General features: G+C 46.8%; 2 protein-coding genes across 3 annotated transcripts in view; one reads left to right on the top strand and one right to left on the bottom strand.

Annotated features, from left to right (window-relative positions):
* Nucleotides 1-7992, top strand: part of Homer2 (homer scaffold protein 2) — a 100059-nt gene extending 92067 nt beyond the window's left edge. Inside the window, exons 7-9 of one of the 2 annotated variants that reach the window (XM_021167674.2) lie at nt 992-1102; nt 2056-2136; nt 3020-7992. In XM_021167674.2, coding sequence (XP_021023333.1) covers nt 992-1102; nt 2056-2136; nt 3020-3208 — 381 coding nt within the window. In that variant the 3' untranslated portion in view covers nt 3209-7992. The remainder of the gene's footprint in view (nt 1-991; nt 1103-2055; nt 2137-3019) is intronic. The other variant, XM_029480084.1, reaches the window with a different exon arrangement.
* Nucleotides 7993-16446: 8454 nt separating this feature from the next.
* Whamm (WASP homolog associated with actin, golgi membranes and microtubules) overlaps nt 16447-26000 on the bottom strand; it is a 34056-nt gene continuing 24502 nt past the window's right edge. Inside the window, exons 6-10 of the mRNA XM_021168583.2 lie at nt 24251-24438; nt 21856-21942; nt 21603-21698; nt 19256-19727; nt 16447-17467 (exon numbers count right to left, since the gene is read on the bottom strand). Of these exons, the coding sequence (XP_021024242.1) occupies nt 17175-17467; nt 19256-19727; nt 21603-21698; nt 21856-21942; nt 24251-24438 (1136 nt within the window). The 3' untranslated portion in view covers nt 16447-17174. The remainder of the gene's footprint in view (nt 17468-19255; nt 19728-21602; nt 21699-21855; nt 21943-24250; nt 24439-26000) is intronic.

Here is a 26000-nt window from a genome sequence, read left to right as displayed (position 1 = left end):
TTTCCAGCAAAGGATGGAATTTCTCCCCCTAGTCTGAGTGTGTTAGCCAAAGGCAGTGCTGAGGAGTGGGCTAGCATTACCCAGTGGGGGCTCCCCAGGAGGGGGTGGGTCTCCCTCAGAGGAGCTCTTCAGGAACTTGATTCCCAGGCTAGAGGTAGAAGCTGGGACTCGGTGTCAGTTGGGACGGATGGTTTAGGTCCTGGGGTTGGTGCAGCTACAGAGAAAGGCCTCATGTCAAAGACTGGCATCGTCTGAGTGTGGCAGAGTGGTGTGTCTGCTTTTGGATAGGATATTGGCTCCACTCCCGCCCTCCACTCTGCACACACATTCTAGTTTCCAAGTAATGCTGAGCAGTTGATGACGGTGTCAGGATACGAAGGCTCTGTTCTGTTATTCTGCTTGGTCATCCTTTCTGTGGGCTCAGACCCAGGAAAAGATGCAGTCCTGGAGTTTGCCCATCAGCCTTGAAGACGACACTCCACTCACACCACTCCCCAGCCAGGACCCTTCTATGTGGGGATCATTTGCTCTTCAGTGACTGAGATATTTTTGGTTTCTCTTTGGTAGTTCCTGTACAGTGACACTGCTAAATTCCCTAGTTGGCTATCTTAGACCCTTGAGATGAAACCAAGTAATCCAGGACATGACTTAAATGATATAGAAGCCATTCTTGGGAGGAACCGATCGATTCAGGGGACATCTGACCTGTGATGACCCTTAAAGCAAACCCGAATCTACTTGAATGTGGTCATAAGAGAGATGCGGAAGACTGGCACATAGGCTGGGCTTCATGACTTACCGGCCCTCCTGAGATTAAGTAAGGAATCTCAAATCTCGGGCAGGCAGGGGCAAACAGCACACAGGAACTGCATGATGTCTATCGAGGGCTGTATTTGGTGGCTTACTTGATAAGAAATTATAAATGTCATCATGGCAAGCTCGAGCTCAATGGCTAAAGTAGCACTGTGGCCTAACTGTCCCATTCTTTAAGATCGAGGAGCTGGAAGAACAGTGCAGTGAGATAAACAGGGAGAAGGAGAAGAACACACAGCTGAAGAGGAGGATCGAGGAGCTGGAGTCAGAGGTCCGAGACAAGGAGATGGTGAGTAATGAGGTCTGAGCAGGGCCCCGGGTGTCCCTGGCCTGGCATAGCAACCTCTGTGATCTCTGCTCAAAGCAGGACAGGCGACCTGGGACTCTGGCACCTGCCTGGACTCCAGAATGGAGAATCAGGGCTTGCACCATGGTTCAGCTTTCCCAGAGCCTCACAGGCCACTTGCATCCTTCTTTTTACAGCATCCAGAGTGAACCGAGGGTAGTGGATGGAGCTCAGTAGGTAGAGTGCTTGCCTAGTATTCATAAAGCCCCGGGGTTTGATCCCTGGGACAGTGTGAGTCACCATGGTGGCCCATACCTATAATCCCAGAGCTCCCAGAGCTCGTAGAAGCAGGAGGATCAGGAGTTCAAAGGCCATCTTCATTAAGGCCAGCCTGGGATACAGGAGGTGCTATCTGGGAAAAATTAAGGAAAGATTTCCCAAAAGCCCTAGCCAGTCTCACAGATCACCGGCCTGCAGAAGCTGAGTTCTGCTGTCAGGCTCATGCAACTAGACTTTCTGTTCTCAGTCATTTATATTCTGGGAGACAGGAAGTGAAGCGCACAGCACTGGGACATGGGCAAGTCAACAAAACCTCCCCAGGCCTCAGTTTTTACCATGACAAAGCAGCAATTGTAAAACTATGGGCCATTTTACAGTGCGTACAAATTTCATGTGGTGATGTAGCATATACTGCATTCACCCGTACAGTCATACGGTGTGTCAGAATAGCATCCCTCCATTGTTATTCAAGTGAGCAAGACAGGTTCCCAGAGCAGCACCCACTAGTGCACACACAAGTCAGCAATTTTCAAGAGTATGCTTTAAAATCAATTCTCTCTCTCTCTCTCTCTCTCTCTCTCTCTCTCTCTCTCTCTCTCCCTCCCTCCCCCCCCCCCCCCCCCCCCCCCCCCCCCCCGATCTCTCTGTGTGTCTTTAAAAATGTCTGTCTCCCTTAGGAGTTGAAAGATCTCAGAAAACAAAGTGAAATCATACCTCAGCTCATGTCCGAGTGTGAATATGTCTCTGAGAAGTTAGAGGTAAGGGTGTGCATTGGCCCTGAGGTGATTGGCCTAGCCCTAACCCCTCCATTCCCTCTCATGTACATTCATACATGGTCAAAGGTGGATTTCCGCTTATGAACTGCTAGTGATGGCAGAGCACCCGTGTGTGTGGGGAGGTGGCTGCCTTACCAACTTACACAAAGGTTCTGTGCACAGCCAGAGTGTGGGTGATAGTTTCTTACTCACAGGAAACCCCTGTGGAACCACAGCCAGTGAGGAGGAGCACGGAGTGGCCCGGGTGTCTGGACAGGGTCAGGTATAAGCCCACCTTGGCCTCTTCTAGCTCTTGCTGGAGTGCTGACTATAGACTGGCCTTCCTCATTACCATCTATAAAACGAGGGTTTTTCTTCTCCTCCTCCAGTGGATTCCTCACTCCAGTCCTCTTGACCTACACAAGGGACACTTTATTGAATTTCACAACCCCAGGACTGCATTGATAACGAATTTCTGGGCACATGTTCAAGAAAGTCCTAGTTCTAGCACCACAGAATAAAGCTTTTTCATGGCATTAAGAGTCCTCTCTCACAAAGGATGAGAGGTCATCGAGAAGTTAGGAAAGCAAGCCACGTTCACTGTCTGTCTGTCCTGGCTTTGATAGGATATAAACGAAAGGACGGGGCCTCCGATTTCTGGTTCTCTGTTGGAACTTCTGTGAAGCCCCCTTGAGCAGGACTCTGCATTCTGCATTTCTGGTTGCTGCTGGGGTGTTCAGACCTTCTAATCCTCTAGGGAAAGCACCAGGTGGCCCTCTTTCTGACTTGAGTGGTGAGCGTTTGTTGGGGTTCAGGTGTTTTCAGTGATGGTTCCATCAGTCACTAGATGGAACCTTCTAGATCCTTCTCCCTTTTGTCTCATCAGGCGGCCGAAAGAGACAATCAAAACTTGGAAGACAAAGTGCGGTCTCTAAAGACAGACATCGAAGAGAGTAAATACCGGCAGCGCCACCTGAAGGGGGAGCTGAAGAGCTTCCTTGAGGTGCTGGACGGAAAGATCGACGACCTCCATGACTTCCGTCGAGGACTCTCCAAGTTAGGCACAGATAACTAGGGCAGGGCAGGGCGGAGCCCAGCTCTGGAGTGGCAGGTGTGTGTGAGAGGTGCAGTAGACGTAGGACATTCTCCATTTGCTTCTGTAAATGCAGGTGCGTTCTGTCTGTCTCCAGACCAGTTGTGCCGTCCGCTCACTCCTCCAGAATAGGAAAGCTCTCGCTTCTCTGGCTTTGTGAGGTCGTGGACAACTGGAAGCTTCTGACTCAGGAATCCAGAACTTGGTCTACCCCAGCCGTTTATGCAGTCAGGGCAGCGATGTTTAGATCTTCCCTTAAGGGCTGTTGCAACCCTATGAACGGGATGGGGGAAGTATTTTCTAACCCAAGTACCATTATCCTTTACAACAGGCCCTCGGGTGCCTTCTGCTGCGTGGCATTCAGTGTATGTGACTCTCCAGCAGGTTCTAGACCACTGGCACGTGGAGGGAGCATCTTTTCCCAGTATGCATTTTGTTGCTCTAGCAGATGTGACATGACATTGTCAACCACAAAGTTCACACTCAAAAACTGCACAACTGACTTACTCAAAAAGAAATCATTGTAAAAAAAAATGTTTTAAGTAAATACACTATTTTGGGTTGGAGCACATTCACAGTTACCCTTGGCTGCCTGTGACCTTTGGGCTGTAGGTCAGACATACCTACTTGAAAGGAGCCATTTAGTGGAGACTTATCTAGAGGGAAGATAAACCAGAAGTCTTGGGTTGTGCGCACTGACAGGGAATGACTCCTTCCTGCTAAGACCCATCCTCCCCTGATTTATTGTGATTGCAACAATGTTCTTGTTTGTTTGGATTTTTTTTTGTTTTTTTTTGTTTGTTTGTTTGTTTCTGATTTCAGAGCAGATGCTTAAGCTGTGGGAACAGAATGCAGGGAGGGTGTCTAGCGGAGTCTGGGCACTTAATAGGTGCTTAATAAACATTTGTTCAATTAAACATTTAAGTAGAACTTAGTGTTTTAATCAAACCACACAGCAGAGTTCAGACCCTTGTTGAAGAACACATCATCTTTGTTGAGCTGAAGTAATTCTCAGAAATGAGTGCAGTTTGCTGTACTCAAACCTAGACCTGGCTCTGAGGCCCAGACTGTGGCAGTGTCCTCGTCATAGACGACTCTGAGGCCCTCCTGCAGGGACCCCAGCCACGATCCTGGAGGGCATTGCCTTTGGGACCTTCCTTCTCTTCCAGGCAGAGGGCCTGGAGTTGGAGACTTTCTGGATACCGGGAGAGCATAGTATAGGAGCTAGCCTGGGCTTAGAAGACAGGCTGGGCTTCTTGGGTTTGAACAATACAAAGCCATCCTTCATGCCATGAGGATGAGAGCCCCTCAGGTGGCAGCTTAGCCTTAGAGACAGAGACGCTCCCCCCAGGTCTGCCTTTCCTTTCCCAGTTCCTGCTAAGGAAGGGCCTGCAGCCAAAAAGCTCTCTGCTCACAGAGAACTTCCTAGCAGAACCATTGGACTTTCAGGTCCACAGGCATTCCTCCTTAGGAGAGTTTGCACACAGGAGGCAAGGTGTGTTAACCCTGACCCCCAACACTTCAGAATGCCTTGGGCAAGGGAAACATTGGTTCCCTACCCGTCTAAGAACCCTCTAGATGTATCCACATGGGATCAGAAATTCTTCCTCCTGAATGAGAAAACAGCCTGAGGATGGGGCTAGGGTCAGCACGTTCAAGACCCAGGCCCTGTGGTGACTTCCAAGTCCTCATCTTTCCTTGCAGTGGCTGACGAGTCACTCTGAGCAAGGAACTCAACTGGGACAAAAAAAGGAAGGAAGGCTGGTGATGTGGAAGGCTGAGTTCTGTTAGGGGGTGACCCCATCAAGTTGGGATGTTTTATACAACAGAGTGGTCACCTCTGATGTAATTCAGCCCAGGGTGCTGCCGTTCCCCACAGCTCCCAATAGTTCTCAAGTCAGTAGCAGCTGCTACTGGTGCACCAAGAGAACATAGACTGGGTTAGCTATGGCCCAGCATGGGCTAAGGGGAACTCTTCTTAGGCCACCCCAGCCCCTTTGCCTGCCAGCAACCTGGACACATGGCTCCCAAGAGCAGTGGACACTGGGGCTGTCAGCTCAGGCTTCAGATGAGCTTCCATCTGCAGGAGACATTATCAGTGGAAGGAGCTCTCGGCTGGCTGGAGTATGATCTGGTGACATGACCATATGAGGACACTTGCTAAGGCTACTGAACTGGAAGTGTAGAACGTTCTAGAAGTTATGAGCCCAGTGGGCTGGCTGTAAGGTTGAGACCCATGACCCCTGTTGTTAGCACTGGAGGGTTTGGCAAGTTTCTAATAGCCAGTAGGTGGGGGAAATAGTTTTTGTACTCTTGGGTTCAAGCAGCCCCCAAACTGTCACAGCCCATGATCCTAAGACACTAGGATGCCCCTGAAGAGTGATTTAGGCTCCACAGCTAAAGCCCCAAACAAGCACAGAACCTCCCTTTCATCTGCTTCCTCTAAAGACATCATGATTCTTTGTTTTCTTTCTTTTTAAGAACAGTCCTGGCCCAGGAATGGCCTGGAAGGTCAACAGTAGGCTGGCCCTGTCTGCAGCCTCTGCCACTGTAAAAGGTAGACTGTACGGCGCAAATGACCCACTGAAATTGTTCCGTATCCACTCACACTAGTGGGACATACCTCCATTTTTTCTGATGTCCAGCCTAGTCTTAGGACTGTTGTTGTAGCCTCAAATCCCATGCAGATGGTGTGAGCTGTTTTGCCCCAGCAATTACGGCCACAGAGTGATGCCTGCAGAGCCTGGTGTCGATGAGCTCTGGCCTTAGCATCTCTGAGACTAGCAGTCTGCACCTTGCTTAGCTTACATTCTGAAGCCATCCACATGGAACCTAAAAGAGGCCAAGAAAACCTCAGAGCCCTTGAGCCGTGATCCACATGCATTTCTGGCATGAGCTGGGGTAGGGCGGTGCCTAGGAATGAGAGACCACTGGAGGGAAGGATTGGGAGAGAAGAAACAGCCCGTGCTTGACCTCTGATCATCTCCTTCCATTGCTTCTCCCCAAGAGCTGTCACTTTAGACCTTAATTGGGTGAGAGAACTTGGCAGAAATTATCAACAGGAAGTGGAAGCAGAGTAGCCCAGAGTAACCCAGCTGTGGCCAGCAGCTTGGGCTCTTGGGTCTCCTGGACCTTGATCCACTGTTCTCCCATGAGCCATATTGTTACTCTCCCTTTGGTGTCCCTTAGATGCCAAGAAGAAATAAATAATCCTCTGCCCTACTAAAAGCATGTTGCAACTATATTAATTGGAGTGTGTGTCCACAGCAAGGAACAGCCAACAGGGACAAGGCAGAATTGTCCACCATACACAGTAAGGTCTGTTTCCTTTGATTCTGCTCTTTAGGGATCTCTTCAATGATCTCTGTGCTTGGAGAGGCCAGTTTGGTGGAACACTGTCTGGCTATGAATTCTTTGCTGATGACTTTAATGAAGGTCCACTCACGTTTTTAAAGAGGGGAGGAGGCCTTTGATGGCAGAGACATAAACAGGAGCAGAACAGACAAGCCACAGTTGGGGAGGTGCAGACTCATTCCAGTGCCTAGAGCAGTTTGCATGCATGACTGGCTGTCCATAGGGGGAGCTGCTCTCCAGCCTGCATGCTCCACAGACACAGCCTTAAGCAGCATGATGGCAGGTGCAGGTACTGCATTTGATATGAGTGTGAGAGAACTCACATGCAGCCCAAAAGCATCACAAGCAAGCCCGCTTGGCAGGGGCTCTTTCTATAGCCAAGACCCCTGCAGACACCAGCGGCGACTGTGAATGAGACCCAACTTAGACCTCATGTGCAGCCAGGTGTGTGCTTGGAAACTGGGCGGTCTGGGAGGAGCTCAAGCCATGCAGCTCTTCAGGGAGCACCAGCCACTGCCCTTTGCTGGTAACTGAAGTGGGTCACTAGAAGTTACACTCGCTCAATTCTTGGGAACACCACTGGATTTTGAAGCACTCGCAACATAAGGCGGAAGCTTTCAATTCAATGTCCACACATATCTGGAATGATCGCCATGATCTAAATAGACCATGACTTCTGAATACATGGCTTCCCTCAAAGAAACAGACTGTATTCTGGGGACAGTGGGTGTGACGGCATGGAGGTGGAGCCCTAAATAGAAGTGTGAGCTATTTACATGTCTTCTCCTTACAACTTTCTAAAGAATATAAATCCCTCTTTAAAAACAAGCCTGGCAAGAAGGTGACTTTGGTAGGAATTTTGAGCTGTATGAAATGTTCGTGTGTGTGTGTGTGTGTGTGTGTGTGTATGAGAGAGAGAGAGTATGTATATGTGTGTGCGCATGTGCATGGGCACTGGGGGGAGGAAGCATCAGGAAAAACCAGAGAAACAATTAGGAGGAATTCAACCATAACTTCATAACCAGGAGTCATTGAATATTTTTGGTGGTGATGGTGAATGTTCTGGAATCCGCTTACAGGACTTTGTGGGGCTTTAGGTTTGTGTGAAATTGTACAGTTCTCTTTGACAGTGTAGCACTTGCTGTGGAGTGGCCTCTGAGCCACAGAGACCCCTGCAGAGGCCCACGTGGACCACAGCGGAGTCCAGGCTTGCCAGCTCTGTCAGGAGAGCCGCAGGACTGATACCTCGCAGATGTTAGGGACGCGTTGATGCCTCTCTGTCCTGTACCAGGTTTGATAGGAAGGCCTGACTGTCACTCCATTGTGACAGTGGATGTGACGGTAGGAAGATGTTTCTTACATCTCCACAAGAGCTTAATGCTAACTATGGATTGGATAAGCAAATTATTTCATGAGTCATTTTTTTTCTTTTTAAATGCTTTTTTGGAATATAAGTAATAGATAATTTTTTAAAAAATGAAATTAAAGATAAAAGGAACAAAAAAAAATCACCTATTGTTCCACGGTCTGATTGTAACCACTGTTAACCCACCCCAGGGGGTCTTCAGCATCCCCATCCGATTGTAACACTGTTAACCCATGTGAGTCTTCAGCATCCCTGTCTGATTTTAACAGTTAACCTGAGTGGCTCTTCAGCATCCAGCTTGCTTTTGTTCCTTTCCATGAAATCTCCTGGTCTCATGCACACCCTTCTAATAACTCACTTGTCTCCTTTCACACCTCTCTATCGGTGAGTCCGTAACTCCTACTTTTTAACAGCTGTGTAACAGGTCAGTCCTTTGAGAGTTAAGCTGTTTCCAGTTTTCTACTCTTGTAGTCAGGACACAGTAACATGGTTCTGGCATCTTTGTAAACCCTTTAGAGTATTTGCTTAGACTAAATTTCTAATATTAGCCTTTTCTGACCTCCAAACCCTGGTTCCTTTCCTTCCTAAACATGTGAGAGAATCTACTCACTGGCCCCTCGGTGGTCAGCTATTCGGGGCCCTGGGAATAATTCTGGTCAATGATGTGAGCAGACATAGTATCTGAAACTCTAGCCAGGACTGTGGAGTGTGCCATGCATGACTTCAGTGTCTCTGATCCTTAGCCTTAGCAAATGGTAACTTCCCGGGGTTAGGGCTTCTCCCAGCCTAGGTTCTTGAGTGACTGTAGGGGACAGGTCCTCTCACCCTACCCTACCTGCCATTGACACAGACATGTGGCTCACACAAAGATAGACCTTATAGGTTTTACCACTGGGATTCCAGGGCTGATGATTTGCTGCAGCATAACATAGCCCTATTTTAACTAATAAAAAAGGAAGCATGCACGTTTTTAGGATTTTAAACATAGCATTTCAAATTACCTTTCAGAAATATGTGTGTCCCCCCACCCCCAACTATACCTCTGCTCGCCGCGTCTGTGAGCACCGTGCTCCCTCTAGCTCTGTCATCATCATGGGGGCAGGAGCTAAGAAAGTTACATTTTTGTTTTTATTAAAATATGTTCCTCATTAGCAAATGAGACCTGCCTGCCTCTGCCTCCCAAGTGCTGGGATCCAAGGTGGGAGCCACAGCCTGGCTTCAGGCCTGCTTTCTTATAAGGTCTTTAGTGGTTTCATTCATTCCTTTTTAAAACAGGACTACTACACAAGTTCTACTTGTGCCTGATAATCAAGAGAGCAGAAGAGAGGTTATCAGATCTCTGGAACTGGAGCTACAGACGGTTGTGAGCTGCCATGAGCGTGCTGGAAGTCAAACCAGGCCCTCTGCAAGTACAGCTAATACTCTTAACCACTGAGCCATCTCTCCAGCCCTCAGCCCCCCTTTTGTCTGCTTTTTATTTATTTATTTATTTATATTTATTTATTTATTTATTTTGAAACAAGGTCTTAACCATATAACTGTGGCTAGCCTGGAGCTCCTGTGTAGACCACACTAGCCTTAAATTTGTGGCAATCCTCCTGTCTCAGCCTTCTAAGAACTGGAATTATAGGCTTGCTCCACCACATATAGCAGTCTCACTGATGTCAAAGTTTTTTTCATAAATATTATAGAGGTTAAAGTTGTATCATGGCCTTCAGAGAAATTCTTACACATTAAGAAGAATCCATTTTAGTCTTTCCCTTTATAGTTAGTTCTCTGCTGTCACAATTGTGAACGCTTTTCCGATTCTAATCCCAGCCTACTCTGTTCATCAGCGTGTTGCTCTTGTACATTCATTCCCCCTTTCAGCTGTGGAGTCTCTGATCTCAGCCAGGCGTGGTGGAATTCTTATAATCCCAGTAGCTGGGAGGTGGAGGCAGGACGATCAGCTGCATAGAAAGTTTAAGAGCCAGCCTGGGCTACAGAGACCCTGTCTCAAAAAAAAAAAAAAAGACAAAACAAAAACAAACAAAACAGCTTTAAATCCCAGTACAAAGGAGACAGAGGCAGGCAGATCTCTGTGAGTTTGAGGCCAGCCTGGTCTACATGGTTAAGTCCCAGACCAGCCAGGGCTGCACAGTGAGAACTTGTCTCCAAAACAGAATAAAACAACAAAACAAAACTACCCTTTTATGCTATTCCTAATATATTTCTAAATTGCACCAATACTGTTTTGGGGAAAAATGACCCTTTCTCCACTGACATCAAATTGCATTTTATGTCCCCCACCCTTCTAGGTGTGTGAGCATGCCACACTTACCTGTCGTCTGTGTACTCTAGTGCTGGGACTATAGTGTCTGTGTACTCTAGCGCTGGGACTATACTGTTTGGTAATCCTAACTTTAGGTTTAAAATCCCCACTAATGATTTTTTTAATTTCCTAGTTTATTATATATTCTAATATTTCCAAAAGAAATTCAGGGGCTATTTTGTAAATTTTTGAATCATTGGAAATTGGATTATATACTATTTCTATCTTACAAGAGAAGTAACATCTTTATAACCTCTTTTGTTTCACTAAATTTATAATGTTCAGTCTATTTTTTATAAAGGTAATTTTTTCATTGTGGTTATTGCTATAAATGAGATCTTTTCCAACAGTTTACAGTTATGTAGGTATAACACTGCTTTGTTAATGAAAATTCTTCCCCCTTAGATTTCTATTTGAGGACATCAAATAAATGTTACATAAATTTAGACAGAAAAACAACTGTAGAAAATCAAAATCTCCTATAATTAAAATTCCTTCTATCCAAGATACTCAACAATTATGTAAAGCTCTCTCTCTCTCTCTCTCTCTCTCTCTCTCTCTCTCTCTCTCTCTTTCGCTCTGCCCCTCCCCCCTCACACACACACACACACACAGTGTTTTATCATTTTGACAGTTTGATACAGCCCCTCCGCCATGCGCATTCTTTCCTTGGAGAAGATCTTGCCCATCAGGAAGCATCACTCGATCTACCTCATTTTTATCCGTGTAAAAGAGTGTGTCTGCACACAAGTCCATTTCATTGTGTCCAGCCAGTCACTGATTTCTTTTTATCCTAATCCTTTTGGTTTGAATTTCATTTGCCTTCCTAGTAGGCGATATCCTTGATTAGTGATGATCATATTTCCCGATTTTTCTCTGGCTTGCCTTCCCACACTGACCAGACCTTCTGTAACAGTGACAGAGTTGTCATCTATGACTGTGCTGGTCTTAAACATGCATCTCCACGTACCTTCCCCTTGGTGAGGATATTTTTAGTGTCTGTACAGAAGTACACATGTGACTCTTGCTTGTATATTCAAGTCATACTCTTGTGTCTCTAGTTTCCTGACAATTTTACAAGCAAGGGGTATTGGGATTTTAGGAAATGAATTTTTAACATCTGTCAAGCTGTTGGAATGATTTTCTCTATCATGACTTACGATGAGTTGGTATGGTTAAGCCCTTCCCTCTTTTTCTCCGAACCCTGATGTAGTTGCAGTGCGTTACTCTTTTAATATACACCTTATGAAGTTAACAGTGGTTACTCCGGATTGGTCGGTCTTTGGTACATTTTCACTTTGTCTGACTTATTTGTGCTTTCAGATTTTTCTACAAAAGTTGCCTATTACTTGTATAATAAAATCAAGAGCTTTACACGAGAAACGATTCTTCTTGATTTCAGCGGTTCCTTTTATTTTGGAATTTCCTATCTTATTAATAAGATGAATAATTGTGATTTTTTTTTTCTGCTGTCTTTGTCCGGTGTTTTTATGTGAACTTCCTTTAAAATATATCTTGGGCCACTTTCTATCTCTTTTTCTATGCCCTGGAATAGTTCAAATACTATTCAGAACTCCTTGCTCTCTGAAGTTTTTATAACCTGTATAAAACTGTCCAAGTCTAGTGCCTTTTAAAGAAATAATCCTTCAATAATTTAAGAAAGTTTTCCATATTCCTTGGTCTCTTCAAAGTTTCCTCTCATTCTGTAAGACTTTTGACAATTTAACTTTTACTAAATGATGATGTCGTCCAGGTTTTCGGGGTATGTTGACGTAGGATTGTATTATTTCCCCTTAGTGTTGTATGTCTCTGCTTCCCATTTTTATTCTGATTATTTTTTCAATAATTAGTCCATTTTTATTTGTCTTTTCAAAAAAACAGCTTTGGGATTTCTATGTCTATTTACAGATTTATCATTTTATGATTGTTGTTTTTCCCTTGGCATTTCTCCAGCTTCCCACATTACAGGCCATGCTGACTTCCTGCGCAGAGACAGGGTAGCTCCCGCTGTAGGCCTGTGACCTTTACTCTGAATATATCTGTACCCCATAAATGTTTATATATGATATGATTGTCATAAATAACGTATCCCTTCAGACTGGAGTTTATCTTTTACTGAGGAGATAGTTTAAATTATACTTTTAGACTTCCTGATCGTTTGTCTTTGTTGCTGTTGTTTTTAACTTTGTTACAGACTCTGCTTTATCGCCTGTTGTCAAGGAGGGTACGGCTTGTACAACTTGTGCATTTTGGAGTTCATTAACATTTTGTTGAGACCTAATAAATTTTTAGTTTTAATAAGATACCCAGGAAGTTGTAGAAGGTATATTCTTTGAAAGCAACAATATTTGATCTATGTATATTAATTCGATCTTACTAAATATACTATTATGGACTTTACATTTTATTTTCTTAATTCATTAAAGACTAAGAAAGGCGTGTTCCCATGGCCACTCTCTGTCAGCCCTTCTGCTATGTGCCTAACACCTTCTCCTTCTGTATCTGTTTGCCATAGAAAATGACCCTTTTATATGTAAGGGAAATTGTTTTCCTAAAGACCTGTGTTGGTTGGGTTTACCTGGCTTTGTTGTAATTGTAGAAATACACGCTCCGGCTCAGTGTAATCTCTGTGCTTTTAAGCTGACAGGAGCCTTTGGGAAGTCTTTTGTGTCTCAAGATGTTTTGGAAATACATGATGCCCTCTAGAAGTCCTTCTGGAGCTACCCAGGGGGCGGTCTGGGTGGAGGCCCCCTCACTTTGGGGCTTCTTTTGAGCTTGTTAAACATCTTTCTGTTTAGGGGCAGCCGCTTACACAGGGATGCTTACCGGATGGAGGGCTACCCCACAGCTTGCTGTGTTTCTGCCACACTATGCCTCCTTGCCCTGCATATGCAGTTTTCTTGTGGAGGGACTAGCTTTCTGAGAGAGGCAGTGAGAATGGATGCCTGTTGCCTGGATACAGGAGAAAAAAAGCCAACCTCAGAGATACAGCCCACTAGAGCAGACCTTTCCAGAAGAATTTCAACGGGCTCTGCAGGCAGCGGAGTCTGCACCAGGCACTGAAGCACCTTTCCCCAAATGTGTGGGAGGTGTGGCTCCCAGCCCTCGCTCAGGAATAGAAGACATATGACCTGTTGTGCCTTCATTTTCTATTTTAAGGCCTGTTGTACCAGGCTCATGAAATTCTAGGTTTGGTCTTTCTCCCAAGGTGTGTCTTTGATGGTCTGGGAAGGGCTTCAGGAGTGAGGGTGCATGGGAGGAAGCACAGGTATGCAGCAGGCCTTTAGATCAGCTGATGCACACTGTTTCCCAAGTTTCTCCCTCCTCGTCTTAGCTGACCTCTGACTATTCCTTTACTTCTCCTGGTTTGTGTTTATTGGGTCCTGATGCTCTGTCCAAGATCTTTGCCCTAAGGTCTTTCCTTCTCAGCAGCCTGGAGGAAAGCCATTTTCAAAGACCCAAGCCATTTTCAAAGACCTTCTGCACTTTGCATACTGCCTTGAGGGTGTTCACACTGCCCCACCTACATTCCAAGGTTGGCTCTTCCTAGGGCTTCACATGAGATGCAGGCCTGTGTTTAGCACATCTCCTCTCTCCCATGGCTGCTGTGGTCTCACCATCCCTGCCTGCTTGATGGTCCCCTCTCTCCATAATCTCCATTTCCTGGCTGCTCTTACACAAAGCTGCTAGTTTACAAAACCCTGAGTAAATCAGCTTCCAGACCCAGTTCTTCTACCCCATAAGCTCATGCTGGAAGGCCTGGATGCTGCATTTTCTCTGTGTCCTTTATTCATGCAGCTCCCGAATCTTGGAATGCTCTGTGCAATCCACAGGCTAAAGGTCCTGTGAAATCCAACCACTCCCGTGGGCTTCTTACCCTCTGAATAATGCTTACCATATATAATAGGAGTTTGTTTTGAGTATCCCAGGCTGGTCTTGACCTCCATCCTCTCACTTTTGTGGGTCGAGTTACTATTCTTTTAGTATTAATCCTCTATGTTTTTGTAAGGTGGCCCTCACATATCACAACCTGTGTGGAGGCCAGAGGACAGCTTGCAGCAGTTGCTCCTTTCCTACCGTAAATCCGAGAGTGAGGAGAAAAGAACAAATCCATGACTATCCAGTTAAAGCCAGATGTATCAGGGGTGCGTGTGAGACTGGTCAGCCCTATGCTTCACTCTAAGTCTGGGTTTGAGAGAGCAGCGATTGCCCTGCTCTTGAGGTCCTTTTTGTAGGAAATAGAAGGTGTTCACAGGGGGGGGGTGGCAAGAGTTGGCTGTTACACCTCATTGGAAAGATACCACAAGAGGGAAGGAACAAGGCAGATAATATGTAACATAATGTAATATAATGGAAATGGGGGCGAGAGTTTAGTGTAGGTTGAAAGCCATGCAGTTTACGTCAGATTTAAGAAACAGGAACTTAATGACAAATAGGAACCTTAATTTGGAAATAAGGAAACTTAACACAGGCACTTATTCTTTTAACTACAAACAGAAACTTTAACCTGCACAGGACACACAGAAACTTCCTTTTCAGTGTCTGCACTGCAAACAGAACCCCTAACCTGCAGTACATTTTCCCTGCTTTGGTCTCACACATGTGGCTCCAGGGATGAGCTCGGGTTGACAAGCTTGGTGGCATGCGTCTTTATCCACTGAGCCATCTAACCTGGCCTCATGTTAAAACTTAATGTGTATGTTTGTATATGTGCCTGTGTGAACTTATGTGCATCATGTGCATACAAGTGTCCACGGACGCCAGAGAGCGTGTCAGATCCCCTGGAGCTAGACTGACAGCAGGTTGTGAGCCGCGCAATCCAGGTCATCTGCATCAACAGGTGCTCTTCCTCCCTGAGCATCTGTAGGGGCTCAGATGTTAGAGCTTGTTAGGACGGCCTCAGCCGCTGCTCTCTGGGTCATCAGCCCACTTCAGAAGGGCTTCCTAGAGCAAGGCCTCCACGGACTGCCTGGCAATCTGTCTTCTACCTGTGACTATTAAAAAGCAAAGGGGCTTATAGGAGGTTACCTGTATGATCTGGACAGATCCTGTGTACGCAGTCTGCTCTGGCAGAGTTCAGAGGATGCCACCAGTGTGCACGGTCACCCCAGGACCAGACTCCATATCCCCAGTCCAACCAGCTGGTTAGAAAGCAGGGTCCCACTAGTCTATTCACTTATCTTTGAACTGGGTTTTGCCTGTCCTAGGCTTGCCTAGGGCTTATGACATAGCCAGGGATGGTGTAGAACTCTGGACCCTTCCAGTGCTACAATCATAGGTATGCACCAGTAAGCCTGGCAGTATGCCAGGCTAGGAATGAAATTCAGGGCTTCATGTGTGTTAGGCAAGCACTCTACCAACTAAGCAATTCCAGTCACTTAAGCTTCAGAGCAAGACTATGTGGGACAAAGGCAAGCAGTGTGGGGACTGGGTTCAGACCTGCAGTGGAGCAGGGTGCTGCCCAGGGGCAGCAGCCAGTTCTCCAGGAGTCAGGATCAGGCAGCAGGGCTGGCCCTCACCTTATATATCAAGCCTCAGTGCTTTGGAAACCACTGGGAGTTCAAGGGGTACACTGTGCCCTCCACGGTCCTGAATCCCAGAGGTCAGAGGATGGGTTACTTGAGGGCCTGGCTGAAGGGCAGGAAAGGGACGTGAGTGAGAGAAGGTTCTAGAAGTTTGCAGTACTAAAACACCATCGAATCAGGAACTTTGGGAGAACTCGTTTGTGACACAAGTGTCACTTTTTGAAAGCTTCTCAAAGCGTTTGGCAAAAGCAAGCTAAGAGTTAATCCAAAGCTGATGTAGCTTCCCGGCACCGTGTAATACTGAAATTGTAATACAGAATGGGAGCAAAAAGCCAACTGAAAGATGAGCAGTGCCCTGCGCAACTGTGATTTGTCTGGCCTTTCAAATACCAAATTCAGTCCAGAGGAGCAGGAGGCCTAAAGGCGACCAAAGACACCCCTGAACCTGTGAGAGAGCAGGTGCAGAGGCAGTGAGAGCCACTGCATGTTCCCCATACCAGATATCAGAGCCAGGCTGGCAAAGAGGGGCCTTCAGCAGTGTGAGCCTAGGGCCTCCTGACAGGTGGCAGACCCATGCAGCCTGACAGTGGTCACACTGACGGATCTCCAGCCAGCCACAGAGGCTGCTCCAAGCGCAGCTGCTGAAAGCCTCAGACCTCTCCATCATGCCAGGTTGGTACTGGCCAGATGGAATGCACAAGAAATGGAAGGCCTCTGGAAACGAGAAATGTGGGTTCATTTAGTTTAATAGGGATCCAAGATTGAGGGTTAGGGTTAATAGTTAAAGGAACAGAGGTGGGGACGGTGTGAGCAGTGACCAGGCTGCTACGTAGTGGTCCCTCTCCATCCCTGACTTAGCATGAGTGAAGAGAGTCTCAGGAGACCAGTTCCTGAGGTAAGCGATGCCGTTAGTGCCCTTAACACCAGCTCAACTGGAATCCTGGGACATTTCAACTCCCCCCAGGCAGGAAGAGCTTTGCTTTCAGTGGGTCAGAGACCATTTCCTCATAATGCAGATGCACTATAAATATTGTTTATTATGAGTTTCTGTGTTCAATACACAAAATAAAATTTAAATATTTAAGGTAATTCTGGGAATATATACAATTTATTCTGATTATTGCTAAAATCATGTTTACATTCAAGCCTTGAAGTCTGAGGAGCCAGTGTTTATACATGGAAGCATGCTGTCTCATGTGTACCTCAGGGCTGTCCCTGCAGGGTCAGTGACCCTAGAGTGGACAAAGTCCTGTCCCCATGTCCAGCCTAGCCCGCAGTGGGTGTTGTGTGGCAGTCAGCACACCTTCACTGACCTCCCCGTGTTGCAGCTTCTCAGGGCCTCGCTGACCTAGGGTTGTGGGCCTGCCTGCATCTGTCGGCTGGAGAGCCAGCCTAGTGGTCCCACTCAGTGGGGCTCGGCTCATCATTGTCCTCCTCTGAGTCGGCAGAAACTTTCTTGATTCTCTCCAGGGCTTCTCTGATGCTCCTCTCCAGGTCGCTGGTACTCTTCTTGCCGGGATCCACACCTTGGCCCATGTGGACTTTCTTCAGCCGCACGCCCTGTCTGATGGCAGCCAGAACTTGTTCATTGACTGAGGTGCCAGGACGGGGCAAGGTGGGCGTTTCTACTTTCCGGAGAGAGGCTTTGCCCTGCCGGAGAGAGGCCAGCACTTCATCCATAGAGCCTGAAATTAGAGAGCAAGTATGATGAAGATCCAAGCCTCCAGAAAACACACCAGTTCATGCCGTGATCTAACTGAAACATGCATGCTGCAGTGAAGTCCTAACAGTGCACAGATCAGCTCTCAGGGCACACTCCCCATTTCAGTCAGGACAACTGGACAGCTGAGGGTTTAATCCTACTTACTGCCTACTTGTTCAAACCCACTATAAGTTACAGACCACAGCCATACCCATCTTCTGCTCTCATGACTTAGGACCCCTCGGAGTTAAGGAAGAGTTAAGGAAGCCTGCGCTGGAACAATCTGACCCACAGGGCAAGACTAAGCTCCCTCTAAATTCTATCTCCTCCATTTTCTTTCCCACTAAAAAACATCTTGAACGTTCATCCCACATTCCTCTACTTCAGTCTTGGCGATTAGTCAGTGATGCCTCACTCTGAGCTCAGCTGAGCAGGTTTCTATATACAGGGAGGCTTAAAGTCGTCCACTTTATCAGCGTCTCAGTGAGGCTGATGAGAGGCACCAACACATTTCCTGCAGTGTGTCTAATGCCACCCACCTTACCTGAGGTGCCTAAGGGCTCTATTTTTGAAGGTGTGAAATGCTGTCAAAACACAAATTAGCTCAGAGTTCCAAGACACTGGGGAGAAGCTATTTTTCAAAAACTCTGGCACCCTGAGACCATGAGGCAGGTGAAACCTTTCGTCACCTGCCAGACACAGGAGCATGAATAAAGCTACCAACTTTGACATCTGCCAGGTGAGCCTTTAGGATTAACGTTTATTTCTAGCTAGGGACCGAGGCACTGGCTATGGCTAACAATGTGTGTTCTGTCCTGGACTGGAGAGCTCACCTAATCCCCTTGGAGAACTGATCGGGTAAACCCCATGATCCAGAATTCTAGTTCACACTTCCTTACTCCCCAGTACCATAGAGCCCCCAAAACTGTGTGTATCCAAGCTACGCTGAGTATAGCTGAGTATACTTCACACCCACCTGCCCATATCTAAACTCTAATCAAGGCAGACAAAAGAGCACTCTATTCAAACCCTACAGGTGGGCTGCTTGCCACCTGAGCCTTTAGGAATTTTCCTTCACACCCTGTTCTGGATACACTGAAGCCCCAAACTCAGAATAAGCAGAGGGCTCAATGAACCAAAGCCAGCAGGAACTGTTCCACAGGCTTCACACTCATCCCTAGCCCTGTAACTATGTTCTAGGTGGAGCAACTCAGCCAAAGCCCAGCAATTTGCCAGGGCTTATCCAAGACAATCTTCTCCAAAGCAGTAGGCATTGAGTCTTGGCAGGTTCACGATAGTTTCCCCCAAAAGTCAATGTCTAAAGCCATAGTTAGAATTATGCATGTGAACTGTGGCCTTTGCTAAGCAAATACTTGATAGTATTCAGTGTGAAAAGGTGGCCCACTTTTCTGATATTCTCCATTAACTCCAACACTCAGTTCTGAGAATGCCTCGGATGCAACAGTACCAGTCACAGCTGTACTGAGGAACGCTGGGAGAGCTCTCATCCATGCTGAAGTCCCGGGAAGGAGATCTTTACCAGCTTCAGGGGTTGCACCACATGGTCAGCAAATGCACAGACATGTGGTTTCAGGCTGACAGCATTTGTCAAACTCAATCTTGCCCATACTAATTGCAATAGGAGATTACTAACAAGACAACAAATGGTGGCATACTCTGAGACTGAGAAATTCTGAAGACTCTAAATTGAAACTGAGAGATTTCTTCAACAGCTTAAGAACCCAGAGTGAGCAGAACTGCAGTGGATTACCTGGACCCTGGAAACCCTCCTGGCAATCACATGGTCTCCCAGCAGATGGGTCACACGCTAGTGGGAGTGGCCGGTCCTCTGTTGCCAAAGTCCTGAGCCCTAAATTCTGATGAGTGGTACCTTGAAAAGAGGACAGAGCAGGGGGGAGAGGAGGAGGAGGGGGAGGAGGAAGGGGAGGAGGAGGTGGTGGCTGTGGTGGCTGTGACAGATCTTCACTGGATCCGGAGAGTGTCTGGTCACTAACAGGTACAAAAGCCTGGACAGGGACACTGCCACAGGGGTCTTGATGCTCAGGGGGTCTCACACTGGCTTCAGGTAAGGGAACAGCACTTCCGGTTTTGCTGGAGGCAGGATGAGCTGTCTTGTGGTGGTGAGCCGTTGAGAGCCTCTTCTGAGAGCGCCCACCTGACAGGTTTGACACCATGGACTTTGAACAAGTTGTTTTCAGTGCAGACTGATGAGCCGGGCACTTCTAAGGATGAAAAGCTAGTGAGAGATTGGCCACAATGCAGGCTGTCAATTGGTGCAACTCTGCAAACACATCTATAAACCAACACTGCCCCGAGCACGGGCGTGCTAACCCACGCGCGCCTCCCTCCTGGCCGCCAACACAGGCCGATGCTCCTGAGCCTGCTTCAGGAGTGCAAGGCCCACTTACTGCCCAGCAGCAGCAGAGTGCTGCCCTAGCACCTTGCAACCACCCTGGGCCAGAGTGAAGCACTGCTTAAAAAACAAAAACCCAAAGCAAAAGCCCACATTTATATTTGATTTTGGGGGGTAAACTTGTCTAAACCTGCCAACACTCAGAACCTACTGCTCTGACCAAGTGGCCATGCGGCATTTCCTGTGTAACAAATGACGATGAAAGGGGACGCTTAGATGAAAATGTTCACCGTAATATTTTGGAGAGAGGACAGTGAGACCATCATCCCAGCAGGGCACTGTGGTTGTACTTACAGGCCACTGTCCTCCTTGGTGACATTTTAGACATTACAAAGAAAAAGGAAGCTAGGTGGGTCCCTCAGAGTACCTGTGCAGAGAGCCCTTCTCCAACCCCCAGGATGCACACAGAAAGCCATGTTGGTGGCAGGTGCCTGTGACCCCAGAGCTGGGGTAGAGCCACACGGAGCCCTTGTCTCAAAAAACAAGGTGGAAAGCTTCTGAAAGACACCGAGGCTGTCCTCTGACCCCACACCAAGGCTGTCCTCTGACCCCACACCAAGGCTGTCCTCTGACCCCACACCAAGGCTGTCCTCTGACCCCACACCNAGGCTGTCCTCTGACCCCACACCAAGGCTGTCCTCTGACCCCACACCAAGGCTGTCCTCTGACCCCACACCAAGGCTGTCCTCTGACCCCACACCGAGGCTGTCCTCTGACCCCCACACCCGAGGCTGTCCTCTGACCCCACATCGAGGCTGTCCTCTGACCCCACACCCGAGGCTGTCCTCTGACCCCCACACCCGAGGCTGTCCTCTGACCCCACACCAAGGCTGTCCTCTGACCCCACACCGAGGCTGTCCTCTGACCCCACACCCGAGGCTGTCCTCTGACCCCCACACCCGAGGCTGTCCTCTGACCCCACACCCGAGGCTGTCCTCTGACCCCACAGATGTGTGCCTAAACATACACATGAAAAATGAAAGGAAAGAAAAGCCATCTATCAGCAGCAGCTAAAAGCCATTCAGAAAGGAGAGCAGGAACCCAACCAAGTATGTTTCAATGTCGTCAATAGCAGTATGGTGGCACACACTCGGACAGCAGTTGGGGTTGACCCAGGAGGATTGAGTCCTGGGCTGCCCATTTTGCATGAGCAGGGCCCCCACATGCTCACGCATCTGAATGCTTTGTGCCCAGTTAAGGGGCTGTTTAGGAAGGATTAGGTGTAGTCCCGTTGGAGGAAGTATGTCACTGGGGGTAGGCTTTGAAGTTTCAAAAAGCCCAAGTCAGGCCCGGTCTCCAACCCTGCCTGCTGCTTATGGATCAAATGCAGGCTGCTGCTCAGTGCTATGCCTGCCGCCGCCACGCTCTGACACGGTAATAATGAACTAACCCCCAGACTGCACGCAAGCCCTCACAAACGCTTTCTTGGTCGTGGTAGCTCTTCCCGGAACAGGATGGTAAGTACTGGGCTGCATCTCCAGACCCTGCGCCAGTCACAGAAGAGGCAGCAGCAATGCTTCATATTGTAGCTTTTAAAGTGTGATGCTCCCAACTGATGCTTCCATCAGTAATAGCATTTTTAAAATTCTCTGCTATGTGTTCGTAATGTGTTACACTCTTTCTAGGGTGGGTGAGCCTCATGTATTTCCAGATAAACGTGGTGAGTGGCATCTCTAGAACTTACCTCCTTATATGCTCTTAGCCGCTCAAGGGTTTTCTGGCGTTCATGGTCTATCCATTCTTTTTTCTTTTGTTCTTCCTCTTTTACTTTGTCTCTCTTCTATATGTAAACAAACACATCCTTGTAAAATGCCCATAATTCCACTTATGAATGTAGTCACAAGGAAAGGAGAACCACCGTCACCTGTCCTGACTGTGTAGTTTCCACAGGCTAGCCCACTGTCACACCACAACCACGAATTGTTCCAGGTGCTCACCATTTGAATGCTGTGGTGCTGGTGAAGGCGTCTCACACTTTGTTTGGCCTGCTGCAGTCTGAGCTGATGATTTTCTCGGCAGTGATCCTGGTGGGAGAATTTCAGGCACACACATGGGCTGTTAGTAAGACACGGGCTGGAGTAGAGTTGAAAGCATTGCACTGTGGCTAATATGTAAGGTGGTCAGTTCCAGTGAGGGCCAACGAGAAGTCCCCCTCCACAGTCTTTTGACAAGGGCCGCCCACAGGTGCCATTTGTTCCCAATGGAGTGTGTTGAGATGAAATGTCTCAACCTTCTTTTTTATTACACTTAGTTATGTTGGTGGGGGAGCACACACACGTGCCACAGCACAGGCAGAGGTCAGAGAACAACCTGCTGAAGTCAGTTGTCTCCTTCTATCACATGGGTCCTGGGGCTGGAACTCAGGTCAGCACTGCAGCCGTCTCAGGGCACCACAAGCCATTCTAATGTGATTGTGTAGACCCATGTCTTCATATATTATAAATACTAGCTATATTTCCAAACACATCTGCAAAACCATAGCCCACCTAGAAACACTTGGGAAGATTATGTTAAAAACTGTGCTTCCCTATGCTAACCACTTACAATAATGCTTCACATTCGGGGGCGGGAGGACACAGTACGGATACTAACATTCACTGACTATATGTTCAGCCTGACGATGCTATTTTACCCTCGTCTTAATCATGAGATTAGTATCATTAGATTATCTTCCTAACAAGTAAAAAAACCTTGCAGGTGCTGAGGACAGCTTAGTAGTTAGGAGAGAGTCACTGTTCCAGAACTAAGGAAGCAAATGAGAAGATGGAGGGGGGCTCACTGGTTAAGACTAGAATCAGTGAACGTCTTTAGTCCTAGTACTCAGGAGGCAGAGGCAGGCACATCTCTGAGTTTGAGGCCAGTCTGGTTTTTGAGTTCCCTGTCTAAAAAAAAAAAAAAAAAGAAGCACTGGCTGCTCTTCCAGAGGACCTGGGTTCAATTCCCAGCACACACATGGCAGCTCACAACCACAGCAGGAGACCTGACACCCTCATACAGATATGCTCACAGGCAAAACAATGTACATGAAATAAATTGTTTTTAAGAAAAGAAAGCAAATTAGTTTCACTGTGCTTTGTTTTTGCATATTTTTGCCTTATTAGTCTTTTGTTTGTTTTGATTTTCACTTTTCAGTTTTGTTTTTTTAAGACAGGAAGGACGAAGTTGGGTGGGTAAGGGGATGGGAAGAGTGTGGGAGGCGCTGGGGAGGGAAAACATGACCAGTATATGTGTATGAAAACATGGCCAGTATACAGTGTATGAAAACAATCTGCAACAAGAAAGATCTGATTTCTTTTTTTGTTTCACTAAATGTAAAGTATGGAGTAAGATGAACACTGCATCTGTGGCCAGCTTTATTTAATCCATAATTTAGAATAAAATGATATTCTGTGCTAGTTTCTCCAGTTTTTACTTGTGACACCAGGGATTGAAAGGAGAATCCTTTATATGCCAGTCAAGTTTCTACTGCTAAACTACACCCGCAGCCATCTCCTAAACTGGAAGCCGTGTCTCCGTAAGCTGCCCAGGCTGCCTTGACCCTGCCCCAGCCTCTCAAGTAGCTGGGATTCCAGCCTGGACATTAGCATCACACCCAGCTCCCTTCTTGTTTATTTTTATCTATTAAGTATGTGTGGGCACACTTCTTTCTTGAGAGTCTGTGGGCACACTTCTCTCTTGAGAGTCTGTGGGCACACTTCTCTCTTGAGAGTCTGTGGGCACACTTCTCTATGAAGAGTCTGTGGGCACACTTCTCTATGAAGAGTCTGTGGGCACACTTCTCTATGAAGAGTCTGTGGGCACACTTCTCTCTTGAGAGTCTGTGGGCACACTTCTCTCTTGAGAGTCTGTGGGCACACTTCTCTCTTGAGAGTCTGTGGGCACACTTCTCTATGAAGGGTCTGTGGGCACAGTTCTCTATGAAGGGTCTGTGGGCACAGTTCTCTATGAAGGGTCTGTGGGCGGGCACACTTCTCTTTAAGCATGTGTAGTCCGAGGAAGACCTCTCCCATCATGGTTTTGGAGACTGAAGTGAGGCTGTCTATCAGGCTTGTGCCCTGTGCACTTTATGGGATGAACATCTCATGGCCCCTACTCTTATTTTGATGATAAAAGTACTATGCATTCTATGAACAATTACTGAATGAACTAATTAAAATCTAGACATTAAGGCAAACACTTCATCTTGAAAGAAACCTAACTTTTTAGCATTTTAATAAAACATTTAGCTCTAGCCATTGAGATCATAAAGAACATTAATCACTATGTGGGGAAACCCCTTAACCTTGTATTAAAAATGAAAGCCGAGGCAGAGGGAGGCGGCTCACTAGGTACCTTTCTGTTCCTGAGGAGGGCTCTCCTGGAGCAGATGCGGCCCCGCTGAGCCTCCAGCCGCTGGCACTGCTGGCTGAGTGCTCTCAGCTCTCTGTTGTCACCAAGGTGCAGTTCCAGGTCAGGAGCCAGGCTCTGCAGCTCCTCAGGGCTCTCACACGGGTCGTAGTAGGTCACTTCAGCCTGCTTCTCTAGAAAGAGTCATGATTTTCTTAGGCATGTTTACTTTAAGAAATAATTAAAAGACTGCCTTTAAATGTAAAGAAAGGCTGCTAATTACACCATGTAGGGGAAAACAGTATTAACATTACATACACACATTTATTACATAGCTGCACAAAGTAACAATGTTTCTCTCAAAACATGTTCCATGTGCTAGGAACAGCATTTTAATGGCCACATAGTATTCACTAGCTCAGACATTCTCAGAATGCCCCAGTGATCTGTTCTGTCTGATTCATGGTGTGTGTGTGTGTGTGTGTGTGTGTGAGAGAGAGAGAGAGAGAGAGAGAGAGAGAGAGAGAGAGAGAGAGAGCAGGGGTTCTTTACACCTACTACCTAACACAACTGCCCCAACACAGCACAGTCTCACCAATATTTACTCTTGATTACATATTAATTTTCAAAAACACATGCTTGTAACAATCCCAAACCCTGCAAAAGCACTCAGAATAACAAGTTTTCTATCTCTTTCCCAAACCTGAGTCTCAAAGGAAAACATCCTCCTTCCAGATTAACTTTTTAAAAATAAAAGTTTCCCCTAAATGTATAAAGTGTTCACAACTGAAAAGAGCTACGAAGGCTTTGTATACCAGAATTAAACCAAATGCTGAGGCCCTGCGTGAGAGCCATGAACTGGGGGGTTTGGGAAAGAGACTGACAGGGTGGAGAGACCTACCATGATCTTGGGTGAGAAGGCTCAAAACTGCAAGACGACAACTGTCCCCCAGTAATCTCTAATTATACAATCCCAATCAAAGTTCCAGGGAGGTTTGTTTATTTAAAAGCTGCCAATGTGATTCTAAAGTTCATCTGGAAGAATAAAGAAGTGAGAAAGTCAGAGAACATGGAGAAGCAGGTAACAGGAGAGCAGGGGCTAGCACAGGTATTACAGGTGTGAAGCCTATGGAGCCCAGACCAGGAGACCTCACAAGTAAGTGTAAGAGGACCCTCAGCCCACACCACTGGTGCTGGCTCTGAGTCTGAGAAGCAGCAGGAGACTATTTTTTTAAATCAGCGATTGAGACCAATTTGAGGAGAAAAGTTTTAATTTTATCATAAGTATGACCAACAATTGAATAAAATCTTTAAAGTAGGAAATATTCTTAAAATAGAAGATAGATATGACATGATTTTTTTCCCCAGCTGCAGAATCTAGATACAATATAGCAGGTGTGGTGGTGCATTTTAAGGTCTGCCCCCTCCCACCAGCATAGCTGTAGCCATTTTGTTCCATGCCTGCTGGCTATTTTATACTGTTGCTATAAAATACCTGCCAGTCATTGACACAGAAAAATAGCTTGTCTCAGAGCAGGGTCAAGCTGACCACATCCCTGTTATGTTCTGTGTGTAGTTTGTTCATCTTAAGAAATTCCACAAAGCTTTACATAGGACCCATCAAGTTCAAGGTCAATGTGAACTGTCATGTCTAAAATGGCTTGAGTCCGAGATGACCACTGGGCAACACTTCCTGCACCAGCAATTGAGCTCAGTATGGGTTTGTGGGATTTCTCCTTTATATGCCTGCCCTGGG

This window comes from Mus caroli, chromosome 7, assembly GCF_900094665.2.
Source record: "Mus caroli chromosome 7, CAROLI_EIJ_v1.1, whole genome shotgun sequence".
NCBI lineage: Eukaryota > Metazoa > Chordata > Mammalia > Rodentia > Muridae > Mus > Mus caroli.
The sequence above is the reverse complement of the archived record's forward strand: the minus strand, read 5'-3'. Positions and strand labels throughout refer to the sequence as shown.